The 24,296-nt window shown below is 44.0% G+C and overlaps 1 protein-coding gene and 1 long non-coding RNA gene across 22 annotated transcripts in view; one reads left to right on the forward strand and one right to left on the reverse strand.

The window, feature by feature from the left end:
- The window catches only part of LOC118378436 (transcription factor 12-like), a 99,092-nt gene that overhangs the window by 62,063 nt on the left and 12,733 nt on the right, over positions 1-24,296 (reverse strand). For all 3 annotated transcript variants that reach the window (XM_052462287.1, XM_052462288.1, XM_052462286.1), the window contains exons 4-5: positions 18,472-18,554; positions 12,451-12,553 (exon numbers count right to left, since the gene is read on the reverse strand). In XM_052462287.1, coding sequence (XP_052318247.1) covers positions 12,451-12,553; positions 18,472-18,554 — 186 coding nt within the window. The remainder of the gene's footprint in view (positions 1-12,450; positions 12,554-18,471; positions 18,555-24,296) is intronic.
- LOC127907345 (uncharacterized) lies at positions 17,142-18,454 on the forward strand. Of its 19 annotated transcripts, none has more exons than XR_008064191.1 (5): positions 17,142-17,589; positions 17,634-17,765; positions 17,832-17,985; positions 18,055-18,142; positions 18,233-18,454. It is a non-coding gene; the product is annotated as an uncharacterized LOC127907345 (long non-coding RNA). The 19 variants fall into 19 exon arrangements; XR_008064195.1 differs by having other exon boundaries at positions 17,832-17,963; positions 18,055-18,164; positions 18,211-18,454; XR_008064194.1 differs by having other exon boundaries at positions 17,832-17,963.

Consider the following 24,296-nt stretch of genomic DNA (forward strand, 5'->3'; position numbering starts at 1 on the left):
ATTCAGTGCAGTAGTGGAGTCAGGAGACTTGAGCTGTTCCACTGGCAGCATTCCTTCCTAATGAATCATTGCCCTTCAACTTTGTGTTTTCATTTAACAATCACTAACATTTTTATTGGCGTCAGCTGCCAGCTCGTGTAAGGAGAGAGTAAATCTACAAGAGAGAGAAAGGGGACAGAGAGAGAGAAAAACGGAAAGAAAGAAAGGATATGAGGGATAAAGAGGGGTGTGGTGGGGGAGGGGAGCGAACAAAGGGGGCTAAGGGAGGGAAAGGGATGTGGTTGAGAAAAGAGAGTGTGACATGGACAAAGTACAGCGAGATGAAGAAAAGAGAGAGAGAGAGAGAGAGAGAGAGAGAGAGAGAGAGAGAGAGAGAGAGAGAGAGAGAGAGAGAGAGAGAGAGAGAATGCCTAGTCTCTGCTAAAAGTATGGATGCTTTCCAATAGTGATTGTAGGCAGATTCTTTAGATGTGTGTATAAAGGGATGTGTATAAAGGGATTGGCTAAATGCTGGCAGTTGTCAAACCCTAGTAAGACACTGCCTCCACTATTCTGAAAATCCTTCCTTGCTGTAGATGTAGTATCTCACATTTGAGCAATGCACCAAGCTATGCTTTTTGATGTGTCATTTAGCATTACAGAGATTTCTATGGAAATAGGCTTGCCTGACTTTAGGTGGGCTTTACAGGAGTGGGTTGGCTTTGTCACCAAGGGAAACAGCAGACACAAGGTAGAGGAGTCGTGGAAAAGACAGGATGTGAATTACTGAACAATCAAACGCCCTTATATTTCATGAAACGGGAATGAAAAGAAGAGCTGGTTTTACTGAATGCTTATAATCCACAGTCAAACCAACACCAGAAATATTTCACTATGATGTACAGTATGCTGTACTGTCAGAATCAGTGGAGTTGAGGTGACTATCTTGTACAATATGATACAATATTACATGCAGTGGAAGAGGATGATATTTCCAGATGTTCCTGGACTGATTGGCTGGACCTGTAATTACGGTCATCGCCCCTCCGCTGCTGCAGCTGCCCCTCAGGGACCTGTTACATCACCTCACCTCTCCCCTGGCTCTCCTTCTTGGACAGGTAGCCCCCTCTGCAGCTGGGCTGGGCAATGCCTCACTTTCAGCACTGGCGCCAGGGCCTGAGGAGGGCAGGGACCGGGAGGGGGTGAGTGGGGCGGGGAGGGGGCGTGGGGGGATGTGTGGGAGTGGGATGGAGGAGAGGGATTTGTGCCCTTTCAGCTCGTCTTCAGCTCTTCACGCTCCACTGAGCACAGTAACAGATAAGCGCACCCTGCAGCTCTGCATAATGACCGGCTACATCCACTAGACTACAGCGCACCACACCTCCTCTCCCCGCGCCTCCCCTCTCCTCCCTCTCCACTCTCTTTCTTTCTCCTCCTCTGCTGGCCTGACACATAGCATAACACCAGACACATTGAAAGATTCCCAGAAAAACAACCCACAAAAAAATGTATTCACCTATTGTTTAGTACCAGTAAACAAATCACAAGTAGCAATACATATGCTTGAAATGGTTGCAGAAATGTGCTCTCACTGTGCTAAGGCCTTGTGCCTTCACACAAGAGTGGATTCATTACAAACCAGTCTTCTCTCCTCGTGTGGTACCAAACCAGTGGAGTAGACAAAAGGATAATATCATCTATTCCATCTCTAGTTCAGTTGAGCTAACAGTGAGTATGGTTAAAGGACCAACCACCACAATCACTCACAGTCCTTAATGATCTACTGTGACTCACACCTGTGAGTACAGCTCACCATCTGTGCGTGTGTGTGTGTCTCCACACTCCAAAGGCATACCAGTGCCCCATCCTCCTCTACCGCGGAGGCTGCAGAGGTTGGGCAAATTTGAGCGTAACCAGGAGAAATAGAGAAGAGAGAGACAGAGAGAGAGAGAGAGAGAGGAGGGGGGCGCAATCAGAGAGAAGGGGGGTGCAGGCAGGAGCGAGTGAGTGACAGACGGAGGAGAGGAGAGGGAGCAACCTTGGCAGCACCTGTGACCCACAATGCAGAAGTACCCGGGTGAACACCTGAGCAGCACCTGGACGCAATCACAGCCTGGGTCAGGGGAGGGGCCCTCGCGGGACAGAATGCGAGCACACCGACACCTGCACCAGTTAAACACGCTCGGGATGCTAGCGCCATGTGGGATTTGGCTCTCCATGATAAGCCTTAAGGAACAATTAAAAACAAAAAGTAGAAAAAGACACTACTGAGGCACTGAGAGAGATTGATTTTCCCCCCCGCTGCACAAAAGGCAGGGAGAATACATCTTGGCGCTGTCATGGCCCCTCTTATGCACATAACCCTAGGCAACAAAATGCTCTGAACACTTTGCATTGTCACTAAACGACTGCATCATTTCATTTCCTGGAAACCCATTACGTTTCATAAAAAGGAGATGAAAAACAGATGAGAACAATTCTTCTGTGCAGGGAGAATTCATTTAGCAGAAAGCAGAGGGAGAAGAGAGGAGAGAGAGGAGGAGAGAGAGGAGGGCTAACTGCAGAACACTCTGCAGGCTGGCAATGAGGATGCAAATCTCAGAAACGAGTGCTGCATGGGCTCCACAATTATTTTCCTGGTGACAGCAAGCATTACAGCTTTAATTACCCAGATAAGGCAAGCAGCATAAACTATTCTTGGACACTGTTCAATTTAAACTGTGTGATATTCATCTGTTCCAAGGATACTGAGCAATGCTGCTTTTAAAAAAGGTGTACTTTCATCCACATTGAAATTGTTGTATGAAAAGCACTGATGCACTTGGACACGTGTTCACAGTGGTCTTGGACACACTAACAGGGGTTGGCTGGCCTTCAAGGACAGATTGTGATTTAAACTCCACCTTCACTGCTCTCCTCTCGTCCATCTATCAACAGCGAAAGCATGTCGGTCTGGACTTTTCCTGAGCATATACATAGACTTTAAGACTGGTCCAAGGCCTGGCTGCTTTTTATGTTAAGTAGCTATGGAGAAGGCCTCACATTTTCAATAAAGGAGACTGTGGAACCTAGTCTCCACATATTCTGGCCTGAAAACTAAAAAGCACTTACCTCCGAGGAATTATATGAAGAAAAAAAATGAATCGACAGAGAAAACACTTTCTATGAAAAAAAAATCTGTTTTTTTCATCTGTTACAGATCAATTAGGGTTAGGAGTCCAATGTACTTGGTGACGGTCCCAGTGGTATCAGGTGGAAACCCAGTAACCACTGTCTCTAGAGGAACAGGCAGAGAGAGGAGCTGGGCCCATATCAACAAAGCATCTCAGAATAGGAATGCTGATCTAGGATATGTTCATATAATCTTATTCATCATGATCTAAAAGGCTAATCTGATCCTAGATCAGCACTCCTACTTCGAGACGCTTTGTGGATACGGGCCCTGGGCTCTGGGCTGGTGGGAGCACAGACCACAGAGTAGGGCAGAGAATGTCTGTCCCTATCTAGGGGCCTCCAGTCTGTCTCTGGGGCCCAGGCCACAGTCTCCCCTGCTCCATTAACTGCCACCTAGTAGATTTAATCTGCCTGGAAATATGAGCAGTGGTTAAACAGGTTAGTTAGGGGAATTTTCACAGTAATCGGTAGGCTGGTGTTCAACAACTGGAAGGCAACACAACACACACCTCTGAGATCATCATGGGTGACTCAGGCTAAATACAGTCCCATGCCACTGCAGACATGATGTAACTTGGAAATACCATTAGCCCACCAAATCAAGTCTAATGACAGAAGGCCTGGATGTGACCTGAGCCCTAGGACCATGCCCCAGGACTACCTGACATGATGACTCCTTGCTGTCCCCAGTCCACCTGGCCATGCTGCTGCTCCAGTTTCAACTGTTCTACCTTACTATTATTTGACCATGCTGGTCATTTATGAACATTTTAACATCTTGGCCATGTTCTGTTATAATCTCCACCCGGCACAGCCAGAAGAGGACTGGCCACCCCACATAGCCTGGTTCCTCTCTAGGTTTCTTCCTAGGTTTTGGCCTTTCTCGGGAGTTTTCCCTAGCCACTGTGCTTCTACACCTGCATTGCTTGCTGTTTGGGGTTTTAGGCTGGGTTTCTGTACAGCATTTTGAGATATCAGCTGATGTACGAAGGGCTATATAAATACATTTGATTTGATTTGATGTGTGTGGTGAGCTAGTTATATTAATCAGATTTGTTTTAATAGTACTACACACACAGAGCATATGAGGTGCACTGGAGGAACGTGAGGGTGTATCGTAGCAGCTCAGCAGAGTGATTAATACAGACAGTCACATGGCTGAACACACACACATACAGTCAAAAGTTTGAACACACCTACTCATTCTTTATTTTTACTACTTTCTACATTGTAGAATAATAGTGAAGACACCAAAACTATGAAATAACTCATATGGGATCATGTGGTAACCAAAAATGTGTTAAACAAATCAAAATATATTTTATATTTGAGATTCTTCAAAGTAGCCACCCAGTGCCTTGGTGACAGCTTTGCACACTTTTGGCATTCTCTCAACCGCCTTAATGAGGTAGTAACCTAGAATGCATTTCAATTAACAGGTACGCCTTGCTAAAAGTTCATTTGTGGAATTTAATATATTCTGAATGTGTTTGAGCCAATCAGTTGTGTTGTGACAAGGTAGGGCTGGTAAACAGAAGACCAAGTCCATATTATGGCAAGAACAGCTCAAATAAACAAAGAGAAATTACAGTCCATTACCTTAAGACATGAAGGTCAGTCAATCAGGAAAATATTCAAGAAATTTTAAAGTTTCTTCAAGTGCAGTCGCAAAAACCATCAAGCGCTATGATGAAACTAACTGGCTCTCATGAGGACCACCACAGGAAAGGAAGACCCAGAGTTACTTCTGCTGCAGAGGATAAGATACCAGCCTCAGAAATCGCAGCCCAAATAAATGCTTCACAGAGATCAAGTAACAGACACATCTCAACATCAACTGTTCAGAGGAGACTGCGTTAACCAGGCCTTCATGATCGAATTGCTGCAAAGAAACCACTACTAAAGGACACCAATAAGAAGAAGAGACTTGCTTGGACCAAAAGACACGAGCAATGGACATTAGACCGGTGGAAATCTGTCCTTCATGGTTCCCACCGTGAAGCATGTAGGAGGAGGTGTGATGTGGGTGGCTTTGCTGGTGACACTCTCTGTGATTTATTTAGAATTCAAAGCACACATTCTGCAGTGATACGCCATCCCATCTGGTTTGAGCTTACTGAGACTAATCATTTGTTTATCCACAGGACAAAGACCAGAAACACACCTCCAGGATGTGCAAGGGCTATTTGACCAAGAAGGAGAGTGATGAAGTGCTGCTGTAACGGATGTGAAACGGCTAGCTTAGTTAGCGGTGGTGCGCACTAAATAGCATTTCAATCGGTGACGTCACTTGCTCTGAGACCTTGAAGTAGTAGTTCCCCCTGCTCTGTTATTTCATATATTGATGTCTTCACTTTAATTCTTGTCACGGTTGTGTGGAAAGACGGACCAAGGCGCAGCGTGATTAAAGTTCCACATATTTATTTAATCAAAACTTCCAAACAAAAAGAAACCGTAACAGAGGTGCTACATGCACTAACTCAAAACAATATCCCACACAGCAGGTGGAAACAGGGAACCCTTAAGTATGATCCCCAATTAGAGACAACGACCCTCAGTTACCAAGAGCACCAACATAGAAATAATAAACCTAGAACACCCCCTAGTCTCGCCCTGACCTACTATACCATAGAGAACCAAGGGCTCTCCATGGTCAGGGCGTGACAATTCTACAATTGGTAAAAAGAAAATCCCTTGAATCAGTAGGTGTGTCCAAACTTTTGACTGGTACTGAATACATACATTCTCTACATACGTACTCTATACACACACACACACACTAACTCTCATACTCAAACTCTCATTAAATCACTTTCAACATACTCAGCAAACAATGGTCACTAAACCTACTCCAAATGGTCACTAAACCTACTCCAACTGTCAAGAGGAATGTTGCAACAGATTTTTTGCTGCAAAAAAAGAGAAAAGTGATCAAAAGACAGCAACGATGTTTCATGTTTCTGGATGTCCTTGTAGGACATTTCACATTCTTTCTCTTCTTCTTTGACACACAGCCATCAATGTGACTCACGGAATAAATCCTGTCTTGTGAAATTAAGCAGTGATTTCCAAGTGCCATCTGAGAGCCAGGCTGAAAGTCAATTGCTCTTCCTAGCCTCTGTTTTTAAATGTACATATAGGCCTTGTCTATGCCAAACTGAAGAAAAAGACCAAACACCGCCAATTTTTATAGAATAGAACTCTCCCAAGGTGAATGAAGAAGCTCAAAGCCAAAATAAGTGAGAATTCAGTGGAGGACTTATTTAAACTGGCACCTGAAGCAGCGTACAGTAACCCTCAACACCTTTCCTCCTCACCTAGGTGGGTATAGGCTCTGTGCTTCTACTCAACAGAAAAGGCTTGACAAAAAATGGTAATCACACTGCTGCTAGTCTATTTATATCTTATCATCTGTACTAATTGTTCAAATTGCATCAGACTGTTAAACGTTTCCTCTCCATTCTACAGTAAGAGATGAAACTCAGCAGGAAATAAGATCCAAGTCTGGTACTCATATAGTCATCCCAATTAACCAGCATAGGGCTCTCAGGAAATACAACTCAATGAGTCCTGTCATGCTCTCAATGCAGGAGCAGATACAAGTATAGCTATCGTTCACCATAGGTCTGGCAACTCTGAAAAATGAAACAACATTACAGGGCCAGGAGAGCTCTCCATGTACCGCTGTTAAATGAACATATTGAAGATATAGAACCACTCATATGTACATAAAGAACACCTTCCAACTATTGAGTTGCACCACCTCCTTTTGCCCTCAGAACAGCCACAATTTGTCGGGGCATGGACTCTACAAAGTGCCGAAAGCGTTCCACAGGGATGCTGGCCCATGTTGAGTCCAATGTTTCCCACAGTTGTGTCAAGTTGGCTGGATGTCCTTTGGGTGGTGGACCATTCTTGATACACACAGGAAACTGTTGAATGTGAAAAACCAAGCAGAGTTGCAGTTCTTGATACAAACCGGTGCGTCTGGCACCTACTACCATAACCTGTTCAAAGGCACTTAAATCTTTTGTCTTGCCCATTCACCCTTTGAATGGCACACATACACAATCCATATCTCAATTGTCTCAAGGCTTTAAAATCATTATTTAACCTGTCTCCTCCCCTTCATCTACACTGATTTTAGTGGATTTAACAATTGATAAGGATTCAATAAGGATTCATAGTGTTAACCGGGATTCATCTGGTCAGTCTATGTCATAGAAAGTGCAGGTGTTCTTAATGTTTTATACTCTCAGTGTATATACACATATGCAGAGATGTGGACCACAAGCTGACCCAGAATGCATGGTGACACTACAGGGAAATCTCAGGGCTACAGTGGCTTCAGAAAGTATTTATACACCTGGACTTATTCCACATTTTGTTGTGTTACACCCTGAATTCAAAATGGATTAAATTGATAATTTTTCTAACCCATCTACACACAATAACCTATAATGTCAATGTGAAAACATGTTTTTCTGACATTTTTGCAACTTTATTGAAAATGAAATAAAGTCAATACTTTGTAGAAGCACCTTTGGCTGCAATTACAGCGTTATGAGTCGTCTTGGGTATGTCTCTATCAGCTTTGAACATCTGGATTTGGGCATTTTCTCCCATTCTTCCTTGCAGATTTTCTCAAGCGCTGTTAAGTTAGATGGGGAGTGGCGGGGAACAGCAATCTTCAAGTCTTTTCACAGATTATCAAGGTTATTCAAGTCTGGGCTTCAGCTGGGCTACTCAAGTTTTTTCACATTCTTGTTCTGAAGCCATTCCAGTGTTGCTCTGGCTGTATGCTTGGTGTCATTGTCCTGTAGGAATGTAAATATTCGCCCCAGTCTAAGGTCATTTGCACTCTGAAGCAGATTCTCATCAAGGATTTGCCTGTATTTGCCTCCATTCATTGTTCTCTCTATCCTTACCAGTCTCAGGTGGGGACTGCCCCCACCATCCCCTCAAGGTGGGGATGATGTTAGATGGGTGATGACCTGTGTGTGGTTTTCTCCAGACATAGTGCATTGCATTCAGGCCAAAGAGTAAAATGTTTGTCTCATCAGACCCCCAAATATTTTGCCTTATGATCTCAGAGTCTTTTACATCCCTTTTTGCAAACTCCAGGTGTTCTGTCATTTTTCTCAGGAGTGGCTTCCGTCTGGCCACTGTCCCATAAAGCCCAGATTGGTGAAGTGCTGTAGAGACTGAGGCAGGTTCTCCCATCTCAGCCAAGAAACTCTGTAGTTCTGTCAGAGTGGTCATTGGGTTCTTGGTCACCTCCCTGACCAAGGTTTGCTCGGGCAGCCAGTTCTAGGCAGAGTCTGGGTAGTTCCATATTTTGTCAAATTCCCAATGATGGAGACCACTGTGCACTTCGAAACTTTCAACACTCTGGAAATAGTTGTATACCCTTCCTTTGATACACTGAGTGCACAACACATTAGGAATACCTGCTCTTTCCATGACATAGACTGACCAGGTGAATACAGGTGAAAGCTATGATCCCTTATTTATGTCACTTGTTAAATCTACTTCAATCAGGGTACATGAAGGGGAGGAGACAGGTTACAAAATGATTTTTAAGACTTGAGGAAGTCTATCTAAATCTAAATCCAAACAATTCAATTACTTTCTAAAGGCACTGTAAATGAGAGACCTCAGTAACAAGCCCAGATCTTTCTTCTGATTTAGATTCATATTAAAGGAGAAAGATTTTCCCATCCCAATAATACAATTGAATCTGCTTAATTATGAGACTATATTTCAAGTGATACATACTATATGACCCAAAGCTAAAACAAGTGTGTTTTGCCTTGCTAACTGTTACTGTTTGTGTCTTGAATATCAACAAAAGACTAAACCAATTTCTCTTTGTGATCATAATCTGTTTGACCAGTAAATACAACACCCGCTGAAGAGGCAGGATTCCCTATCTGCATGCATATTTCTATTTAATCTAAAGCTGGATTAGTGCTTATTAAATATTGCCTCAAACAACTACTCACAGTCAGCGTTATGCAACACCCTCCCCTCCTCCCTCAGAGAAACACTGGTATACAGGACACATCCTCAGCCAGGAGAGAGACAGGGCAAGGGGGGCTGGACATAGGCCATAATCATCTTTTACCTTAGAGCTTCTAGAACTTGTTCTAGGATTCCGTACATGGAATGTAGAGTGAACAGAAGAACAGGAGGGGAAAGGAAGCAGAGGTATACTTATTTAATACATCTAGATCCTCAGTGGGAGTTATAAATACTAAGAATATTGCATTTGTAACACTGGATGGGATTGAACAAGTCGTTCCATTATAATACTCACTCCATCCTTTCCCACTTTGTTTGCCGCTTACCATTATTTACTGTTTACTGGATTTTGTCAAGGAGCAGCATTTGCATACATACAAACATGGAAACACAATGAGCAGCATGTCCGTGTTGCTCACCACCTCGTCATCTACACAGTCAGTGATTGAGTCAGAGGGATCTACATGGCCTTCTGAGTGAGACAGTGAGCTGATACTGCACTACTGCATGTATGGATAGTGTAGCGTGCTGAGGAGAATGTGTCGTCGTGCAGTAAGAGGATTGGAGGGGGGCTGACCACCTGACCCGCTCTGACACAGGCACTATGCTAGCCCCAAGAGAGGCTGCTGGTGCCATCACAGAGAGCTCACACGACACCCTGCTCTTCTCCTCATCCTAATCCACATTCCTTACCCTCCAACCCACAGGCTTTACTCGTGAGGGACAGACAATAAGGCCATCACATTAGGCAAGAGGGGGTAATTCTGATCATCATTTATTTATGTAGATTCATATCTTATTCCTGAAAGACATTGGGTACTCCTGTTCCCATACATGTAGCTACATACGAATAGCTTCATTGAATTTATATGTACAACACAGTTTACTACTCATTTGTTATTCTACTATTCCCAAGCTGTACAAAGACAAAGCCCCAATGAACTAAAGATGACCTCTAGAATGAGCCTCCATTATTCAAGTCATGCAGCATATTCTGCTGGTAACTGTCATTAAAATATAATGTCAAATAAACAGTCATTGCCAGCCATCTGTTGGGCACTAACAACTGTAACATGTTCATTATCATACACAATAGCTGACCTCAAATAACCCCAAGCTGCTTTCAACATGTCATACTTCTCTTTGGTTGAATGATGGAGTCAGGTCTGAGCCAACCGTCTCCTGTGTTCCATTTACAAACCATGAAATTAAATACAAAGAAAAAACATGCACACACACACACAATACAATCAGGACAATGGCTTGCTGGCTTTTCTTTGACTAAGTACGTCTTAGGAGGTAAGATTTCTTATCTAAACTAAAGCTGATTTAGATGTTGTTCAAAAGCATTGCGAATGAGGTTTCCTGGTCATTGTGAGTCAGGTCTGTCGAAGCCAAGGACTGTATGGGTCTGAACTCACACAAAGCAGTGAGTAAGGAAGGCCATTGTCCCTTTCCACCTGCAGAACTATCAGTAAAGCAAGGCACACTTAAACAATATAAACACTCAAATCAGAACAATGTACATTCTTATACAATACCAAATAGAATACCAAAAATACAGCTCAGTAAATGTGGCAGTGAGTCATTGAACCTATGCTTCCAATCCTTCAAAACATGTCATCTTCTTTTAAATGTCTTGAGTAACGACATACACTGAGGTATCTAAACAAAGGGTCTACATCATCCAAATATGTGTCGAAGGAAACTGCAGACCATTGAGATTTGGATTAAGATAATCCATTTAGATGACCATGGCTCGGTTGTAAAACTCCAATGGTGAGATCAAACAAAAATGGGTCACGTAGTACTGTACAACCAGAGGGTTCCCTTGGAAATGCTGCGTGTATAGTTGTAATGCATAATTGTATAACGTCCCTGCATGCGTGTTCCACCCCTTTGATTGGTGAGGAATAACCTTTCAGGCTTGATTTAATAAGGTCGCTCCAAACTAGGTAATTCCATGTAAATCCCAGATATTACTGCTGAAATTCAATTGTATTGAAGACCAGGCTCATCTTCCAATCCCAGCCTCTGATAAGCACAGGCAATTTAGGCCCACAATCAAATTGTCTAATGCCCTGACACATCATTGCAGCAGATTATTTCCATATTGTGCCACTTATAAGCATAATTACAGCCAGAGCCGGAGAACAGAGAGGAGCCCACCTACCCAAATGCATCCTGTGATCAATCGCCACAAAGATAACATTTCATTTTCAGCCGTCTCCTGCACCAGCACCCATCCGTAAACTATCCACCTTGCATGGCAACCAGTCTCCAGGGCAATCTTACAATGAGCCGGGGATTCAGTTGCCCATAAAACTGTCATGTGCTAACACATCACAATGACTCCAGGAGAAAGGCCAGTGAAATATATAGCTTTTAATTGTTAGAATGTATCCATCACATCAGGGGGGAATAAATAACCTTTAGGAATTCTAACCCACCATTTAGGTTTGATAAATCTATAATATGGTTTTATGATGGGGATTTCTTTAACCAGTGATCATCATTCTTATCTGTTCATACTCAACAGTGATTATATACTGGGGTGGCAAAGGACCAGCACAGTAAATTCAATCTCGTAAATCTCCAAAAGCCTCCCAATCTGAATGGAGTCACTACTGGCTTCAAAATAAAGGCTTTTATTTGGAAGGGAATTATCATACTGCTGCTGGTAGCAGACAAATGGAGGTGGTGGTGCAACATCAGAGCAGCACAATCAGGCTATGCATGATTTAACAAACCCAATCGCTAAGTCTGCATAAACCATCACAGATCACCTGCCATTCAAGCATCTATTAGAAATCCTAAATGATATCCCACAATGGTGATGGTGGACTGTTTTTGTATGAAATGGTCTCTGGCACATCTGCTTGGTTAACCCCCCTTCCTTAGACACCACCTACCCTGCCACTGGAAGTTGCCGATGGCTTTTCTAATAGCTAGAAGACAGTCTTTTGTGATGGAAAACTGTACTGATGGCGTGACTTCCACCCTGGGGGAGGGTCAACTTCTGAAGATGGTCACCACAGGAGGAGAGAGGGAGATGGAGAGCAGGAGAGAGATGGTGAAGTAAGGAGAGAGTGCGAGGGGAGGAGGGGAGAGGAAGTGGAAAAACACCCGACCTAGCGGGGCTGTGGGGGCTGCCACTTCCAGATGCGTGACATGCCTTGTCCACACAGGGCTAAAGGGATTTTTTTTTAATAAAATGGATCTCTGAGACCTTTTGGCATGTGAGGGGTGAGGTGTTGAGAAGCACCTACTTACCCATTAAGCTGGAGTTCATAAAAGGTGTCTGGGACAATCCTTCATGGGACACTAATCGACTGCCACTCATGTGATCACCATAATGAGGGCTGTCTGCCAAACCCTGGGGGGAGAGATCAGAGTATTAAACACATTATTAGGCTGCTTGGCTAATTGAGTGGTATGACAGTACACTAATTACTGAGGAAGGAGAGCACAATTGGTCAACTGTCCCCTGAAACTGTACATTTTTCTCCTTTCCGTCATTAAAAATGACTTTTTAAATCTCTGACTGATTGTAAAAGCAGTAAAAACAGAACCCTGATCAGCCTGTCAACGCATATGCCACATGTTTCAGAATGAGAAAATACAAGGTTAATGATGCACATGTAATTCTGTGGATCTGAAGAGGCAGTGGGCTTTTTGAGAGAAGACATGTTGACATGTTAATTGTACACACATTACATGGATCAGAACATGCAGGATGCACAAACAAGCACATTCACATATGGATGAAAACAATTAGGAAAAACCCTTAGTCCAAATGGATACATAACAGCATCAGTGACTTGTGTCAATTCTAAGGCGTAGTTGCAGGGATTCATCTTCCAATGCCCTACAAGAGGCAGTCATGAACCAGTCCAAGAGATTCTAGCAAACCTCTCATAAAACGCAATACCCATTTCCAAGATCAGTTTTAAAATGTTTCCCCCATAAAAACTTTCTAGGTGGTGTATTTGTTTAGCTAAAGACAGCAAGTCTCAAAACGTTGCCAAGCAACACTAATACTAAACGCAACACATGCGGCTTTGTTTTTTTGAATGAAAACAAATCTCACTCACTTACGATAATTAAAAACCTCTATATACTGTGACAATAATGATTTTAATGTAAAACATTTAATAACAGGGTATTATATTCTATGACGGGAAAAACTGCCGCCCTCCATCCTACCACGGTACCTGCAGCTTTAAAAAATTGCCTTTTTCTCCTGCGGTCTTTCATGACAGTTATCATCTTCAGGAGCTTAGGTCTAAATATCGGTCACAGTATGGTCTTTGAAAACGCAGGGTCCCCTGCAATAAAATATACTCTGTAGCAGTGCTAATCCCAGGCCCTGTGAAAATCCTCCTACGCTCCAGTCAAATGCGTCCCTCCAAACTACATTAACTCCCACCGGAGGGACCGAGCAGCACTGGACGAGAATTTCTATACAGCTTTTTTCCCCCAACTCGTACCCTCTGCATTCAACATACAGTAAAAAAAAAAGTAAATCTTGTTATCCATCTTTTTTGTGAGCAGACGGTGATGGAGTAATTTCAAAGGCAGTGGAGTGTTGTGCTGTGTCGAGGGAATCCACAGAGATTCCCCATTGTGTTCCTGCCAGGCCGCGCTCCCCGTTAATCACGCCATGAACGGACTCACTAATAACACCACCCCTGTGAGAGGCTCCGAAACACACACACACACACACACACACACACACACACACACACACACACACACACACACACACACACACACACACACACACACACACACACACACACACACACACACACACACACACACACACACACACACACACACACACACACAAATACACACACACAGGCAGGCAACAGCAACCCATACAAATCTCTCCTGCACTACAAATCAAATCCCCCAGGTGTGTTTCAACTGACATTTAACCAAATAAAACAAAGAGTAGTAAGTAATGAACAACTTAATCTGGACATCTCAGTCCTCTATTTCCTCCTGGTCTTTTCTTCCCTGGTGGAGACAGCTGCCACAGAGCTGGAAAAGGCCAGCGAGGAGGGGCAGGTAGGGAGGACCAGAGAGAAGAAAGGCAGAGGGGATAATGGTCAGGGTGAGATCACACTACCCAGCCCACCCTGTGTCTGCTCCTCTGCGACCATTAAATCATCAATCACAGAACCCTCATCATTTACAAACACTTCTCGGCTACGTCGGCCCAGACACTAACACATGCTGTCACTGCGACCAACGGGGCCAGTTACCGCCGGCTACATAACTGTCAAATCACTACTTAAGCATGCAGGCCACAGCTCCTGCTTTGCCCCTACCCCTTGCCACAGAGTTTAAAAAGTCATCTCCTAGATGGAGTGTGGCGTCCCAGGTGAATGTGTGGCTGCGCCGCGGCGGCTTGGGGAGGCATGATACGGGCGTGATGGAGGTGTGCGGGGTGAGTGTCGCGGCAGGGCTGGGGCATGCGGGCTGCGGGGCCTTCTGCATTGGCGGTGGGCACAGCTCCGGCTGTCAGGCGGCTGGCCTGCAGCCACAACTGCCCATGATACGTTGGCTGGCTGGAAGCCAAGGTCAGCACGGAGGGCTGTAGTCTGTTCACAGTCCACTAATCATACACTGCTATCTTGAAGCACCCAAGCAGGCCCCACTCGGACAGACACACTACACTGAACTCTTTGAATAACAGAAACCTGCTTTTCCGAAAAGCGTTTCTTCTGAGAAACCTTGCTTAGTATGAGTTGCTGAACACAATTTATGAAACATTACAGTGAGAATTATGGAAATACGATTTTTGAGACAAAAGCTGAACTGTAGATAAGTGCTTGTCTACTGTTTAATGCATTTAAAGGGTTCTGTTCCTAGACTCCTCTCTGTCTTCCGGCTGGGCCAAACACACTGCTTGTCAAGGGGTGGGTGTAGCTGGTGCATCGAAGTCAGGCGCAGGAGAGCAGAGATGAGTGGACAAAGCACTTTACTCAGGCAATTATTAAAACAGGATGCAACCGCGTCACAAAAACAAATGCCCACAGAACAAGTGAGGCAGCAGAAAGTACACACAACCAAGTACAAAGTACCGGCTGCCACAAAGCACTGGTACAAAAAACAAAACCCGGCATACACCAGCCGGAAGCGTACCAACCTGACAATAAACAATTTCACACACAGAAATGGGGGGAACAGAGGGTTATATACACGACAAGTAATGAGGGAATGAAAACCAGGACAAAACAAATGGAAAATGAAAGGTGGATCGGCGATGGCTAGAAGACCGGTGAGGTCGACCGCCGAACGGCGCCCGAACAAGGAGAGGAACCGACTTCGGCAGAAGTCATGACACTGCTTGACCTAATACTCCCTGTCTTTCCAAATCAAATCTCAGATGAAGATCTAAACCACATCTCAAAATCAGAGCATGTCCTTCCTCTTATTTGGGAATAAGCACCATTGTGCTATAAATACCACTGGATAAGAACCAAGTAGTACTCAACACCTAGAGAGTATCTATGCATGTGTTCTGCTGCAGGCTATTTATCTGTGCACTCAGCACATTGCTAGTGAACATTGTAACTGCATTTTAGGTACACTGCTTCAACGTGAATATGGCGCAGGAGTGTGGGCCAGCAGAGGCACAAAGACATAGCACACCATGGTCTGTACGGACAGACAGAGTGATGAATGGACAGATGTACTGGTGCAGGCAGAGATCAAATGTGCCTGGGGATTAAAGAGATTGGCTCCATTCTCTTTGGTCAAAGTCATCCGGATGAACCTTTGACAGGTTGGACACCAGGCAGTGTATAGTTGGTATGTTGTGTCCATACTCACTCTCAATTATGTTTACAAAATCTCCCAAATAGCATGCGCTGCCAATAACAAAAGAAATGGTTTGGTATAAGGTGTAAATTAAGAGAACCCTGCAATTTGCTGTACAGAGAAACTAGAAGAAATACCATCCCCTATTTGGAGAATGGTTATTTCAGAGCAAGTCTTCTTTTCTGGCCTACATGAGTAATCACGTTGATAAAACACCTGTAAAACCTGGACAAACAACCTCATCTCTCTGGCTCTCTGGTATTTGTGTGTGCATCCGTGCGTATCTGTGAATGTATGTGGAAGTGTGTGTGTGTGTGTGTGTGTGTGTGTGTGTGTGTGTGTGTGTGTGTGTGTGTGTGTGTGTGTGTGTGTGTGTGTGTGTGTGTGTGTGTGTGTGTGTGTGTGTGTGTGTGTGTGTGTGTGTGTGTGTGTGTGTGTGTGTGTGTGTTTATTCATGTTTGTGTGTGTGCAGTATGGAGGCACAAACAGCTGTCTGATTACTGATGTCCGTCCCTTGCAATGTCAGAAACGCTGATTTATATGCACCTAAAGCAAAGATATCTCAAACGTCTACATCTTATAATTCGGATCAGGCAGCCGATGGAACCATAGCCTGTAGAGGTTCATTCGGGAAGGGCATTGGAAAATAAACAAGGTAATGCGGGCCGAGCAGACCTGACATTTAACTGATTTCTGATGGAAAGTGACAGGAGATTGACGTTAAATGAAATTCATACAGGGCACCCAGAACCACCATGGTGTAGGAGACAAACAACAAATACAGAGACACAGAATATATATTCATACGTTGAAAAGAAATGCCATACAAACCAGTTGTGGTATGATTTCATGTCACGCATCATGCTATTTTTTATCTCTTTGCATGATGCATGATAAATTCAACGCAACTAATCATGTATCAGAAATAACATTTGAATTACGGTCAAAATATTCATATGAGTCTGGAAATCCTAATGGAAAGAATGAATTAATCACTCGTGGCGGGTACTGAAATCATTTCTAAGGAATATTCATAACCTAATATAAACATTAGTCACAGTTATAATTTCAATCAACCAAAACAAACAATATTTCCATTGATGTCCACTACCATAAATATAGTTTGCACCTTAAATCCTAATATTGGCACAGATCTACAAATGGTGGAGTAATTTTCCCCAATTCAGAAATTCCAAAGCACACAACATTAATCAGCTTCCCCTGACAAATGCTTAATATTTCAGATTAGCGCAAATAATCCAATGCAAATGACAACATATTTAAACCCATCACTTAAGAGCATATTGGTGCCATGCCATTAGGTCATACTGGAAAAGAAAATTATGCCAATTACAGGTCACACAACATGACTGGTGCTCTCTCCCTCCCTGCCTCTGCAGTGAGCTGTGAACGTAATGTAACATGTTGATGTACTGAGTGTTAAATGATGTGGTGCAGAAAGGCCAGGCAGAGGGAGACAGAGGAGTGAGGTGAGGGAGACAGAGGAGTGAGGTGAGGGAGACAGAGGAGTGAGGTGAGAGAGACAGAGGAGTGAGGTGAGGGAGACAGAGGAGTGAGGTGAGGGAGACAGAGGAGTGAGGTGAGGGAGACAGGGGAGTGAGGTGAGGGAGACAGAGGAGTGAGGTGAGAGAGACAGAGGAGTGAGGTGAAGGAGACAGAGGAGTGAGGTGAGGGAGACAGAGGAGTGAGGTGAGAGAGACAGAGGAGTGAGGTGAGGGAGACAGAGGAGTGAGGTGAGAGAGAAAGAGGAGTGAGGTGAGGGAGACAGAGGAGTGAGGTGAGAGAGACAGAGGAGTGAGGTGAGAGAGACAGAGGAGTGAGGTGAGAGAGACAGAGGAGTGAGGTGAGGGAGACAGAGGAGTGAGGTGAGAGAGACAGAGGAGTGAGGTGAGAGAGACAGAGGAGTGAGGTGAGGGAGACAGAGGAGTGAGGTGAGAGAGACAGAGGAGTGAGGTGAGGGAGACAGAGGAGCGAGGTGAGAGAGACAGAGGAGTGAGGTGAGGGAGACAGAGGAGTGAGGAGGTGAGAGAGACAGAGGAGTGAGGTGAGGGAGACAGAGGAGTGAGGTGAGAGAGACAGAGGAGTGAGGTGAGGGAGACAGAGGAATGAGGTGAGAGAGACAGAGGAGTGAGGTGAGAGAGACAGAGGAGTGAGGTGAGAGGGAGACAGAGGAGTGAGGTGAGAGAGACAGAGGAGTGAGGTGAGAGAGACAGAGGAGTGAGGTGAGAGAGACAGAGGAGTGAGGTGAGAGAGACAGAGGAGTGAGGTGAGGGAGACAGAGGAGTGAGGTGAGAGAGACAGAGGAGTGAGGTGAGAGAGACAGAGGAGTGAGGTGAGGGAGACAGAGGAGTGAGGTGAGAGAGACAGAGGAGTGAGGTGAGGGAGACAGAGGAGTGAGGTGAGGGAGTGCACGGAGAGTGAGTGGGCCGGTATTCTTACCCTGGAGGACTCGTAGGAGGGACTGGACGACTGGCCACCTGGGGCCCAGGAGGACGATGCCTGGCTCGGCCTCTCATCCATACCTGTCAGAAGAAGAGATGCACAACTCCATCAGCACAGTGTCCTCAGACTCCTTACCAACACACACACACAAACAGACTCTCTCCAATCTCACAAGAACACACACTCACACACACAGACATTTAACAGTTAGACAGAGCTGGAGTGACAGGTTACACATATAAACAAACACAGAAAGAGAGGGGCCATACAGTACAGGACAGGAACCAGTGTACCCCTAGAGGAACTGAATTAGACACTATTCAAGATGTGATTTAACAAATGAATTGCAAAGTTGCATTGCTATCCAAAAGTGATTGTTTTTCACATTTCTTTATGATCTCTCCTGATTCAAAAGGCGAAGGCTGCAGTTAATCAAACAGGGCAGAGATATTTCACACGTCTAATGTCTCATAGCAACGGCCTCTCAGTTCTCCAGGGGCCTGGTTTAACAAAAGACATAACAGTGCATCTACAGTCATGTCTGTCCCTGGGCGAGCGAGCATGCTGCCATTCTCTTGGCAGGAGGACAGACGACAGAGCAGAGTAGAAGAAAGTGACTAATCTGTTATACCTCTATTCAAACGCTGTGCTGCCTTATGAGTGCCAGGCACATTTTCACAGCGTCATTTATTTTGGTTTACATAAATCACAGGACAAAAAAATGTGCACTCCTTAGCATGTGTGCATGCTCAAAATGTGCTTCAGAGCACTAGAGCTGTATGATTTGGCAGTGATGTATAGTCCAGTCCTGTCAAAACAGCTGAGCACTGAAACTTCATAAAACTCATTTTTTTTTAAACTCCATGTTTCCAAAGACAGCAAAATAAAATAATAGATAAACAAATAAATCAATAAAGTTGACACAATTGCATGAATTCAACATCTGCTATGTGATGAACAAATATAATATCTGACCTTTGAAATTACATTTATGGGGCCTGCTCAGTAAAGAGATACGATTCTGAGATTCTTCACGCTGTTTGAGCCAATATTGTTTTGTAGGTAACAGCATTCCACTCCCGGCCCCATGTAAGCTACATAATTGCAGGAGGGGGAGTAACATCAACATTTTGCAAGTTATTGATTGTTCCCTTTGTCATTTCACCCTGCTTCAGAAAACTGCAATAGCATTCATTTGATTTCGCCCTCAAATATAACAGATCAGATTTCAAGGAATTGTATATACAATGAATCAAATATAGCTATTGCAGGGAATAAACAAACCTTTAAACCATAACACAGACTCTCAGAGGGCCTGTAATCCACTTTAATTTGTTTCAAATTTCTAAATGTTAGTGACAAAAAAACACAAGTCTTCGGTTGCCTGAACCGTGCCACTTGACCGTATGGCTGGGCACATACTAAACACCAGCTAGCTGGGCACACACTAAACACCAGCTATCTGGGCACACACTAAACACCAGCTATCTGGGTACACACTAAACACCAGCTATCTGGGCACAAACTAAACACCAGCTAGCTGGGCACACACTAAACACCAGCTAGCTGGGCACACACTAAACACCAGCTAGCTGGGCACACACTAAACACCAGCTATCTGGGCACACACTAAACACCAGCTAGCTGGGCACACACTAAACACCAGCTATCTGGGCACACACTAAACACCAGCTAGCTGGGCACACACTAAACACCAGCTAGCTGGGCACACACTAAACACCAGCTATCTGGGCACACACTAAACACCAGCTAGCTGGGCACACACTAAACACCAGCTATCTGGGCACACACTAAACACCAGCTAGCTGGGCACACACTAAACACCAGCTAGCTGGGCACACACTAAACACCAGCTAGCTGGGCACACACTAAACACCAGCTAGCTGGGCACACACTAAACACCAGCTAGCTGGGCACACACTAAACACCAGCTAGCTGGGCACACACTAAACACCAGCTAGCTGGGCACACACTAAACACCAGCTAGCTGCATTTGCATGAGTAGAACAAACAGGCCCTTTCGCGAGGGGAGAAGTAGACTTTTCCACAGTGAAAAAGAGCTAGGCCAACATCACACAATCACAATGTGCGGGCTAGACCCCGTGCCAAAGACAATGTTGAGGCCGGCCAATGTGAGGCTGGCAGAACTGCACAGAATGCAGCAGTCAACTCAACTCATGGCACCTTCATTGGCATACTCTAGCAATACACAGTAATACACTTTTTAAAAGTGAAACAATATGTTAACACTACACATAATAATATAACATTCCAAAAGGGGGAAACGCTGTACTCCACACTAGCTGTAACACTTGGCTCTGACTGTAGTGCAACCTTTAGGGCACTAGCTGTAGCACTTGGCTCTGACTGTAGTGCAACCTTTAGGGCACTAGTTGTAGCACTTGGCTCTGACTGTAGTGCAACCTTTAGGGCACTAGCTGTAGCACCTGGCTCTGACTGTAGTGCAACCTTTAGGGCACTAGCTGTAGCACCTGGCTCTGACTGTAGTGCAACCTTTAGGGCACTAGTTGTCACCTGGCTCTGACTGCTCACAGTCTCTGACTCTGTCAACTGACTGCACCAGCTCTCTGCCTGGGGCTCCTGCCTGGGGCTCCAGGGTCCTCTCTCTACACACGACTACAGATGTAGCTACACCAGCCAGGGACAACACAATATCACTATGCTTCACACTGATTGAGACAAACACAGAGCGGTAGAGTTGTCTTCAAATGAGGAGAGAATGCTAAAATAGTCATTTACGGAATAGCAACATGACACGTTTTGTTAAGCATTCTCTACAAAAATAAATGTGTGAACGTGCTGGTTATATTATGAATATAAACACCTGTGGTATTTTCACAGATGTCGTTTTTGATTCTTCTGTGCTAAGCCGTTTCATCAGGAGTATTTTGGTTCTCTAGCGAAACACAATCGAATCTGATGAAGGTAAATATGGCTGCCATTGATAGGTGAAATGTTAGGGAAAAGGACATGGGTTTTTATAACTACTACTGAAAGAAAGTGGCCCAGGGACTCAGATCGGTTCCAATTGGCTTGCAAGGAAGGAACCGTCTCTCTGTGGTTTCTACTGTTATGAGTCAGCCGCTCCATTTAACCACCCACCAAATCACTGACAACCAACGTCATGAGACACTGCTACAGTAGCTGAGGTCACACACACACCAACAGTTAAGCAGATAAAAGAGAGAGGCATACTATTACTGTAGCCTGACAAATATATTATAAGATCAATTCCACGTGTCTGTATTTCATCCAGGTCTCATCTGCTCTTAATACAGTCCATATTCACCTACCATTCATCACTTTCATCACGTTTGATGTGTAACAGGTTTTATGGAACAGGGTGCCCATGTCCTGCTGCTGGGAACAGAGAGGCTTCAGAGGTATGGCACGCAGACCTGTGAGCCCCATCTGTGGCAGCTCTGCTCTGCTCTGGAACAAACTCCATCATATATCCACTCCACTCCGCAACCCAGCACACTGGTCACCCTGGTCACACACTTAACATGGAATCATAATGCACTGCATTGACAGCCACATTGTCAGCTGTGCATGTGTGTGTGGCAAAGACCCTCTTCTAATTATTTCAGAACTCTAGTTCTCAATTATAGAATTGAACAGGAAATAGACAAAGACATTATGCAGATATGAATGCTTCAGTTTGACTAGTGGGATTTTGCTCTCTGGCGTGCCCCCACTGCATAAACCTATGCCAAAGAATGTTCATTTACATGCAGTGTCTGTCGAGTAGAGGATTTAAATATGGATTTAACTTGGCACGGGCACTGCTCTGTGTGCAAATCTTTGTCTATCCTGTTTTCAAGTCTGGCAGTCATTAGATATCCTCCTTTAACTTTTCTTCTGTTTAGTATTTAGGAAGAAATCAAAGCAATTCTTTGTTCATTGATTAAAATAACATTTGAAGGGCACTCTGGACATAGGAGACTAACTCCTAGGAGAGGTCTTAGGTTGGCATACTTTTATGAAGCCCTTAGCAATAAAACCAAAAATAAATAACAGATCACAGTCAGTCACAGTCCTTCTTGTGATGTGCATTTCAAAATGCAGCCTGACACACAACCTGGTACTCATTTGCCTAGTCTCTGTAGTCTCTGTAGTCTTTGTAGTTGTTGTAGTCTCTGTATTCTTTGTAGTCTCTGTAGTCTTTGACGTCTCTGTAGTCTTTATAGTCGTTGTAGTCTCTGTTGTCTTTGTAGTCGTTGTAGTCTCTGCGATACAGCCTAGGAACAAAGTCAGATCCAGAACCTTCTTTTCTTTTCAGAATAGTCTAATAAAAACATCCTGTACCAGCTTTTAACATCAACAAAACAAGTTCAACTAAAAGCATTTCTAGGGTCTATAATCTTTTCGGTTTATAAAAATAAAGACGTTTTCTGCTAATATCCTTTCAGAGGTTACCGTTTCATTAGAGGAAAACAATCTCCCAAAAATAAGGACAGGAAATGTCTTGCTGATCTACATGTATGCCTAGACCTAGATGAACTACATATGTGTGATCAATTCCTCAATGCATATCAACACCTCTATCTGCACTATTTAAAGAAATCAGTGGCAAATATATTTACGGTTACACAGGAGCTCGGAAGAGAAGCTTAGGAGCATCGTTAAAATCACACCCTTTCTCACAACATCCTAGGCACTGAATAATTTTTTTTAAGTGAGATTGTCACAACAGTAAAAATGTCAAACAACAATTGAACGCTAGTAGCTAACACTCCTACATTTCATCTGCTACCTTATGACATAACTGCTACATAACTGTATGGAAACTCAACATCTTGAAAAAAAAAATGTATACATCAAAGAAATTCCAACATTGTTTATTTACAGATTTATGGATAGAGACTGAATACAGACAAACAAGTCATTGTAACTCTGCTTGAGCTAGTAAGAACATTTCATCCAAATAAGCCACACTAAACATTGGAACTGTGTCAAAGTGCAAAATACAAATACAATCTACAGCATCATTTAAATGAGGTAGCCTGAACAGCAAATGTTTAGCCTTATGAGTAACCTCACATGAAACCACATATTCCACAGCCACTGAGCAGTGCTGTTATGTTCTGAGTACTCTGTTTGAGTGAACAGAGGTGTTCAGTGTGGGGAACTGGAGCTTACATCACTGCCAACTGACTGTCAGGAACAAACACGTAATATCCTCCACGTCTCAAATCAAACACGTGAACACAACCTTGAATTGGAGGGCAAATATTTATCTTGGCAATGTCTGCTCTCCTCTGTAGTTTAATTGTTGAGCAGGTGTCCACATCCCCTCAGACATACAGTCAAAAGGGCACCGCACCGATTGTTCAAACGGACCCTGTTTTCTGGCAAACACCACTGAAAAAAGAAATGCATTTGTTACTTCACACAACTGTGAACGACCACTGCAAAAAACAACAAGCACACCAGACGTGACATCACAAAGCGATGTCCAAGTCATTCGGCAGAACTGAAAACACAGTTTTTCATTGCCAAATTGCTAGGAAACCAAAGATTCAGACCAAGCGGCATCGCTTGTGGAATCACTGCGGGCTGCAATCGATACGGACCTACAGGGAAGCAACATCGTAAATGATGGCAAACAGTTGTGGCTGCCGATGCATTACCATGTCTTTACCAGTTGTGCTCTGCCTCCTCAGAGAGGAAACACGTCCTTTAAATAGTCTAGGAGTGAAACATCAATACAGAAAGAAAACGTACACAAGCTAGCCTCATACTTCACCTTACATGACTGAATCTACAGTGGGGTTAAA

The sequence above is a fragment of the Oncorhynchus keta genome, chromosome 14 (assembly GCF_023373465.1).
Source record: "Oncorhynchus keta strain PuntledgeMale-10-30-2019 chromosome 14, Oket_V2, whole genome shotgun sequence".
Classification (NCBI taxonomy): Eukaryota; Metazoa; Chordata; class Actinopteri; order Salmoniformes; family Salmonidae; genus Oncorhynchus; species Oncorhynchus keta.